The following is a 10573-nucleotide window of genomic DNA, read 5'->3' as shown; positions in this document are numbered from 1 at the left end:
TATCCAGTGAATTATTCTTCACTCTTTAGCCTATTAAACGGCTTATAAACCTACTAAAACTGTAGTTTAAAATGAAGTTGATATGACTCCTTTCATTTATTTATTTTCTCCATTTGAAAACATTAGACCTTCTACATTTATTTTGCTTATTGTTAATATTAGTGTTGCTGCTGATGCTTTAAATAAAATGTTTTTTTATTGTTGTAATATGAAGATTAAATTTAACATGAAAGACTGCTAATTTTCAGCACTTTTTTTAAGATGACTGAAAGGAGGAAAAACCAAAGTGAAGACTGGACTTACTTCACTCAGTCATTTATTTACTTTATAACAGTAAATAAATATCGGTTCTGCATATCGGTTATCGGGCACATAAACATGCAAATGTTATTGGTATCGGTTAGAAAATATCAATATCGGTCGATCACTACTAAGGTCATCCCAAAATATAAAGAAAAATTATTTTAATTATAAATTTAAAATAAAATATAAAAAACGTAATAATTCCTTTTTCTTTTTTTTTTTTCAATTCTTGAGATATTGGGATGAAATATGACTGTGTTTTTTTTTTAGATTCACCTCACTAGTAAACCCTCAATTTAATTGCTAAATGGAAATTTTATGATAATTAGGCACATTTTGGCTCTCAGTTCTCATTAACACTAATTAATCATGATTTTAATCAGTGTTGTGTCATGTTTTCCTGTAAAGCACATCTAAATATCTTTAAAACATAATTGATTTAGCAAAACTGCATAAAACAGGACTTTTTTTTAGATGTTCTGATATTTTGGTTGCTTTCACATGAATCAAAGTCAGAGCTTTAATGAAAATTTGAGTTTCCAGCTCGTAATCACATGTCTGACTATAATGTGAATGATTTTCACAAGTTAGAAACGCCAACATTATAGTAATTCCCTTTTGTTGTTGCTGCTGCTGTTGTTGTTGTTGTTATACATTTTGAATGAATGGAAATTCTCTGACAATAGGATACATTATGATTTCAACTGAACATAATTATCGTAATTTTACTTTGACTTGCATGCAACTAAAAGCCACTGAGGACCTTGATTTCAAGTCATTCTCCTTCATGTAGGACTTACATATATTTAATAAAAATAAGTAAAAATGCAAATGCAATTCAGGCTGATCTGAAATAGAAGTTTGATTAATTCATGCTGGCAGGTGTCAAAGTTAATGATGGGTCCTGGTTGGAAAGCTTCTTTTCCACATGGTGATAGTTTTACACGTTTACATTGTCTGTAAGAATTCTCGCTTTTTAAAATCTTCATTTAATTAAGCAAAGCATGTAAAGATTACAGTAAAAATGAGACCAGATGAGGTCTGTGTAAATACAGAGGGGTGAAACCTGACAGAGCGAATGTGTTTTAGCTCCAGCATTATGAAGGCAGTCTTCCTGAAGAACAGGTGGGATTGATTACAGGTTTGTGCAGATAGTGAGAAACAGATAGTGGAAGTCCATGAGCTCATGAATCTCCAGATTAGATCAAGATGTTCCTCTAAGTGCAACATCTGCGGCTCATCAGCGCCAAGAGAGAAGAACCAGAAACAAATGCTGCCAAATGGAGGAAAGAGGAAGTGTTCGAGTGTTTTGGTAGATGTTGAGGAGGTGCATTTACAGACTTACAGCACGCAGGACATGACGACTGCTCAACAAACACACACACATAAACACATGATACTGGCAAAGTTGGATACTGAATAATTTCCTGCCTGTTGTGTTTGCATTTATAAAATGAAAGTATTTTATTTCCATTTAGCAATTAAATTGAGGGTTTACTAGGGAGGTGATGTAAAGTTCTGAGTATTAATGCAGTGATCATGTGACAGGGTCTGATATCACTGCTGTGTTCTTGTGTGTGTGTGTGTGTGTGTGTGTCGCATGCAGGTTTGTAATAATAATAAGAACTGTCACTGTGAGTCGCTCTGGGCTCCTCCGTTCTGTGATAAAGCTGGGTTTGGAGGCAGTATGGACAGCGGCCCGATGAGACCAACAGGTATTAAACATGTATCCGTGATTATTATTATACTGCACTTCAACAGCATCTACTCAATTCACCAATGTGTGTGTGTTTCTGTTCATGCAGACAGCAGCAGTGTGACGGTGGGCATCCTGGTGGCGTTTCTGTGTCTGCTGTGTCTTGGAATAATCGCGTGCATTAAGAGAAAAACTCTGCTCAGTCTGTTCTTCAGCAATAAGAAGAACACCATTGAAAAACTGAGGTACTAAACCTGCACAGCTGAAATAGACAATCAATTTGAAGGTGCACGAGGCCATGCTGTACAGTTCACCACACAAAGTCATAATTAGTTTTTTCATGACCATTTTGCTGCATATCTGACCTGCAGAATTAAACAGACTGTTTTTGCTACAGTATCGAAAATTCAATATGTAAATGAGTCATGTTGTGATTGGCTGACCTCTGTGCGTTACCATAGTTCACAGTGTTAATCAGAGCAAGGAGATTCCTAAATTCTGAATATGCAATGATATATTGATAGGTGGGTTCATCTGCACTTGATTGTGGTGCCATAACCGTGCAGTCTGTGAACGGCTTAACTTTGGTAATGTTTCATTGGATGTATTTTATTTCCATTTAGAACTTACTGAGGAGGTGAATCTTAAGAGGAAATGTATTTTCATCCCAAATATCTGATTTAAAACAATTTCTTAATTTTTTTCTTTAAAGAAAATTAAACTTATTTTAGGACCATTAATATTTTTGATTATAATTAAGCATGTTTAACCCCCTAATTCTCATTATACTGCAAATTAATCATGTTTTTAATCAGAATGTTTGTCTTGTTTTCCAGTAAAGAACATCGAAATGTTCTTAAAATGAGAGCAATTTACTTGAGAAGCAAAACTGCATAAAATAAACTAGTAGTTTCAAAAATTAAAATAATTACTTTATCCCAGCTAACAAAAATATGTTCTAAGAACATTTTGCTAACATTTCCATTGTTATGTAAACATTATTTCATGTTTTAAAAGCCTTTTTTCTGTGATTATGTGGGAACATTGCATTTTATATTTTTGCCAAAATTATGGGAATGTTACTTTTGAAATGTTCTTTGAACATTCTGGAACATGTAACATTTTAAAAAATGTTAGACGAATGTCCAACTACAAGGTTTCAGAACTTTATTAAGCATTTTGAGAACATTATTAAAGACCAGATAAAGTTACTGCAAGATGTTATTGTGAATGTTTGTTCATAACTTTGAGAGAACCTTGCTAGAATGTGAAGGTCTGAGGAGGTTCCTTTTTAGATGGGATGTTGGTAAAAATGCACATCATTATTGCGATATCCTACATTGGGTTCTGTATTTGTGCTTTGCTGCAGGTCTGTGGGACCCAACAGACTGAACAGTCCAGCACACACACTCTCATTCGCTCACACACATACTGGGACTCAAACACACTCCACGTACAGAAGGTCTCCTCAACGTCAGACTACAGCTTTACCACAAAGTGTCAGCATATATAAGGTGTGTGTCATCCCTCAGTTACATATTGCATGCATATGCGCACACACATGCATTGAGAGAGACACAAGTATATGCATATTTCATATTTGTGCATAAACTTGCATGCATATGTGTGTCGCTTCACTATTTTATTTCTTTTCTGAGTGACAGTTGCTGTCCATCTCTCACTCAAGAGGTTTGTTTAATAAAAAGCACAGGAAAGACAAAGTGAGCGTTCCGTGTTTGAAACCTGCTCTTTAGCTGTCAGACCACACGAGCTCTCACAAATTGTTGGAAAATCAGTAGAGACGCCTGTCAGCCAGATGGATTGTGGATGCATTTGTGATCTCAGGGCTGTTGTTGAGTAAAGCAGTTCAGATCTGTGATTAGAGGATGTGCAAAGTACCATGACTGACCCCTGTGGTACACCGGATAGCCTGCGCTGTGAGAGACTGTGAGAGAGAGGGAGACTGTTCAAAAGTTTTTGAATTTTTTTAATGTCTCTTGTGTTCACCAAGGCTGCATTTATGTGATCAGAAAAACAGAAAAAATGTGAAATATTATTACAATTTAAAATAGCTGTTTTCTATGTGAATATGTTAAAATGTCATTTATTCCTGTGATGCAAAGCTGAATTTTGAGCATCATTACTCCAGTCTTTAGTGTCACATGATCATTCAGAAATCATTCTAATATGCTGATTTGCTGCTCAAGAAATAGTTCAATGTTGAAAACAGTTGTGCTGCTTCATATTTTTATCGAAACAGTGATATATTTTGTTTTCAGGATACTTTGATGAATAAAAGTAAAGAAAAACAGCATTTATTTGAAATAGAAATCATTTGTAACATTATAAATGACTTAAGTGTCACTTTTGATCAATTTAATGCATCCTTGCTGCATGAAAGTATAATTTCTTTTAAAAAATATATATATATTTTACTGAGCCCAAAATTTTGAATCATTTTGTAATTATTTTCTCACCCTCATGTCGTTCCAAACCTGTATGACCTTCTTTCTTCTGTGGGACACAAAATAAGATAGTGTGAAGAAATCACACTGCTCTTTTAACATATTATGAAAACAGTAGCAGAAACACCATAAAAATATTATCTTATAGAGCATAGTATAATAAGTACTATATTCTGAAGCTTTTAGAAAGTGGCTGAAATTTAAGTAGTTTTTCAAAGATAATCTTACATGTAGCATTCAAATCTTGTTTCCACTTCACTTCATTTCATGCTTTTTTGTTTCAAAGAAAATACAGGTTTGAGCAACTTAAAGGTGAGTAAATGTATATTTTTTAGTGAACTGTTCCTTTAAGAGCGGCTGCAGTATCTGGTCCTCATAATGTGTGACGGTAACAGGATAGATAGAGGATGTAGGTCTGTTTGATGTTAGGCACGGTGAGGTTATACAGACACACACACACACAGACAGGTTTGTTTTTGTGAAAAGTGGGGACATCCCATAGGCGTAATGGTTTTTATACTGTACAGACCGTATATTCTATTGCCCTACACCAACCCTACCCCTAAACCTACCCCTCACAGGAAACTTTGTGCTATTTCAGATTTTCAATACACTCCATTCTGTGTGATTTATAAGCGTTTTGAAAAGTGGGGACATGGGGTAATGTCCTGAAAAGTCACCTTCTGCTTGTAATACCTATGTCATACCTTTGTCATTATACATATATGATATGTCATTATACAAATATGTCCTCATTTGTCACAAAAACGGCACACACACACACACACACACACTGTTTCTGTCTCTCATCTCTTTTTGTTCTTGTCACATCTGGCTGCAGGTCAAGAGCTCAAAACAGCTCTGATGTGTGAGTGTGTGTTCATATGAGACTCATTTGTGTCATTTAAAAAGGATAGCTCAACCGTAAATGAGTCCTCATCTACTCAGCTGCATGTTGATCCAAACCTGTATGACTTTCTCTTTTTCTGTGGAACACGAAAGGACACGTTATGCAGAATGTTCAAGCTGCTCTTTCTCATACTGAATGGTGCTCTCATGCGCCGAAAATTACATTAAACTCAATAAATACACTATAAAAATAGACCATATGACTCGTGCACTATTCCAGATCTTCTAAAGCCACTGTAGTATCTCAGTTGTATGAGTGATGTTATTGCTAAATAAAAAAACTATTTAAATTCAAATAAAGCTAATAAAATAAAATAAAAATGTTAGATGGAAAAACCTAATCTTAAAAAAACTAATTAGAAATGTTGCCATAGCCAATAAGTGAAATTAATTTAATTGAAGTACTAAAATATAAATTAAAGCGAAATATAAATATTATAAAACAAACAAAAATAACAAAAGCACATAGCTAAATTACAAATTTTTTCAAATAAAAATGAAAACTGAAACTATATAAATAAAAGCTAAAACAAAATACTAAAAATGACTCAAATAAGTGTGACTATCTGATGATTTATTGTTGTTGTTTTTTTTAGTTTAACAGCATCATTCACATTCATTATATTTTAAAGCAGCTTGAACATTCTGCCTAACATCTCATTTTGTTTCACGAAAGAAAGAGAGTCAAACTATTTTTAAGTGATATGAGGGTGAATAAATGACAGAAATTATTAATTTTGTGTGAACTCTGCTTTGTGCATCCTGCATATTAAATGTTTATTGAAATATTAATTGTCACTCAAACATGATCTTTACCTGTGTCTCTGTAGCCCCAGTCTCCTCTCCAGACGGTGGACTCTGTGGTCCCGTCTCATGGTCTCCGCCGGCTGCCCCCGTGCCCTCCGGTCCACCTCTCTCACCCACTGCCGCTGGCACTTGGCCTTCCGCTGACACCACCACACACACACTCGTCTCCACCCAGAGCCCCTCCACCAGCACTCACACACACATACACATCCGCTCCAGCAGCGGGAACGGCCGGCCGCGGCCTGGCCTGCCAGAACGTCTGCAAGATCGCCATGGTGAGTGGAAATATGCCAGCGCTGCAGGAGTTGCATATATAAAACAAGACTGGGTGTTTTGAGTGGTAGCTTGGGCATTGGTAGGGTGTTCTGGGTGGCTGTTAGATGAATAATAGGGTGTTTTGGGTGATTGTTAGGGTGCTAGGTAGTTGCAAGATTGTTATGGGTGGTTCTTGGTGATTGCTAGGTGGTTCTGGCTGGTTGCTATGTGTTGTTAAGGTGTTCCTGCTGGTTGCTAGGTGAATGGTAGGGTGTTCTGGGTGGTTGCTAGTTTAATGGTTGGGTGTTTTGGGTGGTTGTTAGGGTGTTAGGTAGTTGCTATTTTGTTATGGGTGGTTCTTGGTGATTTCTAGGTGGTTGTGGATGGTTGCTAGATGTTGCTCAGGTGTTCCTAGTGGCTGCTAGGTGGACGGTAGTGTGTTCTAGGTGGTTGCTAGGTGAATGGCAGGGTGTTTTGGTGGTTATTAGGGTGTTAGGTAGTTGCTAGTTTGTTATGGGTGGTTCTTGGTGATTGCTAGGGTTTTCTAGCTGGTTGCTAGGTATTATTAGGGTGTTCTGGGTGGTTGCTAAGTGGATGGTAGGGTGTTTTGGGTGGTTGTTAGGGTGTTAGGTAGTTGAAAGTTCGTTATGGGTGGTTCTTGGTGATTGTTAGATGGTTGTGGATGGTTGCTAGGGTGTTCCTGGTAGTTGCTTGGTGGATAGTAGGGTGTTTTGGGTGGTTGTTAGGATGCTAGGGTGTTCTGTGAGGTTGCTAGAGTGTTATGGGTGGTTGCAAGGGTATTGTAAGTTGGGTTCTAGCATGTTCTAGATGGTACTATGTGGTTGCTAGGGTATTGATAGGTGTTCTGGGTTGTTGCTATGGTGTTCTGTTTGGTTTCTATGGTGTCGTTAGGTGTTGCAAGGGTGTTCTGGGTGGTACTGGGTCATTGGGATGGCTTTTAGGTGGTTGCTAGGGTGTTATGGGTGGTTGTTAGGACGTTGCTAGGTGGTTGCTAGGGTGTTGTGGGTGGTTGCTAGGGCATTTGTTAGGTGGCTGCTAGGGTGTTCCATATGGTTGTTAGGGTGTTAGATAGTTGCTGGAGTGTTGTGGGTGGTTTTGGGTGATCGGTGGGGTGTTCTAGGTGGTTCCTTGTTTGTTGTTTTGTGGTTGCTAAAGTGTTCTGGGAGGGTATTAGGGCATTTTAAGGTGTTTGCTAGGGTGTTCTGTATTAGGGCTGTCAAAATGACTGGAAAACTAAATTCGAATTTTCTACTTAAATTATCAAAATTCGAATTATATTCAAATTTAAAAGGCATAATTTCAGTTGGGGGAAAAAAAGCTTTTGGCTTCTCTCCTGAGGCCACTAGAGGGCGCATCGCGCAAAATATTATGCACGTTTCTTCAAAGCGTAATAAAATAACACGACTACCTTTGGAAAAAAAAGTGCATAATGTTTAAAATAATGTTTATAAACCATATATAATTAATAAAGTTGCTTAAACAATTAGAAAAAAAAAACAGCACCATGCATGTATGTATAGTTTAATACAAAGGACCGAAAACCAATCACAAAGAGTAGGCTACTTTTCAAAACATGAGATACAGTGGGATGGGGGAAAACCGCCATAAAGTCTTGAGACATGTTTTTTAAAAGTTGAACTTACATTAATTTTACATGGCTTTCTAAACATGCCGCTCTCTTGTGCGAGACGCGAGTGCAACGCTGATAGATGTCCCTCTAGAAAATGCGTTCTGTGTGAACGGCTTGGTTTCAGTTTTGACGTAAACATCACACAGATGCTCTCGTTTTCCGTAATATATTGAATGAACAACGTAGCAGCGCCGCATCTAGTGGGTTCAACTGGATAGGCTAACAAAAGCATTAAAATGCAATGACACTTACATTGTCGTCACATTTCGTGCGCCACTGATAGGCTGCCTGACGGCTGACGCAGACCTAAAATTCGAATGCAACGTTTTTGCATTCGAATGTGGATTTTTATATTCGACAAATATTCGAAATTTTTTTTGACAGCCCTATTCTGTATGTTTATCTCTAGATTTGTCATGGGCCCCTCCTTCAGTGTGTGTCTTTTGAGATTTTCTGACCTGTTTTATCATTCAGCAGGTGAAAATCAGTCTGATACTGAGGAAAAATAACAGCACACTGATTTTGATACTATTGGGAGTTTGTTCAAATCAATAACTATAATGAGCAATCGTACCACTCATAATAACATTGTGTACACTTCTATACATGTCAGCAGGTACATTGTACTTTACTGATTTCATTTCTTTTTATTGCTCTCTCTCATTCCCCAGAAGTGTTGCAATGGTGAGATAGAGCTCATTTTTAATGCCCACCGTAGTATTTTATAATAGTTTTACAGTTTAATGTTGGCACTCCAGTGGTGTGAACAGGCCTCTTTCATTAGAGCTCTGTGTTAAATCTCAAGTGTGTTCAGAGGTTCATGCAATCCAAAGAAAATGCAGAGTGAAGCCTCTGGCCAGCCAATAAAAGACTGAGCGAGTCGATCAGAACGGAACGGAAACTCAAGGTTTTGACATTGCATAAAATAGTCTGCCTCAGACAGATTGACAAACTCGATTTCAAAATGCATTGCTGTGTCCTATAGGTCATTGTCCGGCTTATGTTCAATGAAATATGGAAAGAAATAATATTTTGAATTCTAAACCCACTTTCTACTCTTCTGACACAATATCTTGGAATTATGTTCATTTTGGGGGTTTCCTCCGTGTGTATTGATGCATGCAATTAATTTGATTCATTCAGCTCTTCAAAACTTTCTGCTGGGGAAGCGTTAGCGAGGAGACACATGAGAGTCCCTCCATTCGAGCTTTCTCAAGACCTTTTAATCAGCCACAAAAACAAAGAGCCTCTGTCATCAGCAATCATGCAACGCTTGAGATATGAGCAGTTCAGAGCAATGCAGCTCTATATTAAAATGTAAAGGACAGAGGGATGCGAGCTGTGAAATCATGTTTGGATCTCTGTGGAGATGAGAAAGAGAATGAGGAGCAGATGGAGAGCAGGTAGCAGGTTATAATTACCTCATAGTCAGCCTGTAGATTTGGAACATATGAACGTGTCACATGACCCCTGGAGAGAGTCGCCATGGCAGCAGTGAAGCCACATACAGCACAAAACTCATGCAGCAACGTTAAACAAGCTTGTACTGCCCTCTGGTGGATAAAAGAAAGGAACTAGTATTTATCAAGAGTTGGTCAGTGACCCAAAAATGAAAGGTCAGTCAGTATTAACCCTTATTGTTGAACCCTGCATCATTTTTCTTTCCATGCAACACAAAAGTATTGAAAATTGGCTGTCAAAAGTTCCAAAAATTTACTATAAATGTACACACAACATGTGCTGTTGCTGTAGGTTGCTAAAATTCCTTAGGAGAAATAAAAATAAAAATAGACAAACAGTTGATTACATACAGTAGAGCATAGAGCTATAACAAATGAATGTGAACAGCAGCGCAGACCATTTGATGAGAACTGTTTAAGTTCAAATTGACTGGATTGCAGACGTTAGTATCTTAAGAAGTTTGAACAAAAATTGAAACATATAATGGTTCCACAAAGAACCTTTCAGTTATTAAAAGAACCATTTTTTTTCTTAGTGCAAAGAACATTTTCAATCATCTTAATTTTACTACTACAAAGAACCTTTTTGTAATGGGAAGTTTCCATAGGTGTTAATGGTTCTATATAAAGCCAATAAAGAACTTTTATTTTTGAGTGTGTAATCAGTTCAGTTCCTCAAATTTCTAACAGGCATTCGAGAAGCCCAGTGCACCCCAGAAGCCTCTTCCCGCAGACCCACTGGGTCGAAACGTCCGGGTGATTCGGAACCCTTCGGCCGTGCGACTTCCAGCACCCATCCCGACCCCAGCCGCCCCGCGACCCGCTCCGCCTCACCCACAGCCCTGCAGGTACAAATACACCCAAGGAACACCTGCCCAAAGTGTCAAATCATTTAAAGCAATAGTTCACCCAAAAAATTACATTTGCTGAAAATGTAATCACCCTCAAGCTATCTAAGATGTAGATGAGTTTGTTTCTTCATCAGATTTGTAGTGGAGAAATGTAGCATTCCATCACTTGCTCACCA

At 37.6% G+C, this 10573-nt stretch overlaps 1 protein-coding gene across 1 annotated transcript in view; it reads left to right on the top strand.

Moving 5' to 3' along the window:
* The window catches only part of adam12a (ADAM metallopeptidase domain 12a), a 107534-nt gene that overhangs the window by 95125 nt on the left and 1836 nt on the right, over positions 1-10573 (top strand). The window contains exons 18-22 of the mRNA XM_016459530.1: positions 1910-2018; positions 2109-2244; positions 3369-3513; positions 6204-6455; positions 10237-10394. Of these exons, the coding sequence (XP_016315016.1) occupies positions 1910-2018; positions 2109-2244; positions 3369-3513; positions 6204-6455; positions 10237-10394 (800 nt within the window). The remainder of the gene's footprint in view (positions 1-1909; positions 2019-2108; positions 2245-3368; positions 3514-6203; positions 6456-10236; positions 10395-10573) is intronic.

The sequence above is a fragment of the Sinocyclocheilus anshuiensis genome, unplaced genomic scaffold (assembly GCF_001515605.1).
Source record: "Sinocyclocheilus anshuiensis isolate Anshui unplaced genomic scaffold, SAMN03320099.WGS_v1.1 scaffold493, whole genome shotgun sequence".
NCBI classification, from domain to species: domain Eukaryota; kingdom Metazoa; phylum Chordata; class Actinopteri; order Cypriniformes; family Cyprinidae; genus Sinocyclocheilus; species Sinocyclocheilus anshuiensis.
The sequence above is the reverse complement of the archived record's forward strand: the minus strand, read 5'-3'. Positions and strand labels throughout refer to the sequence as shown.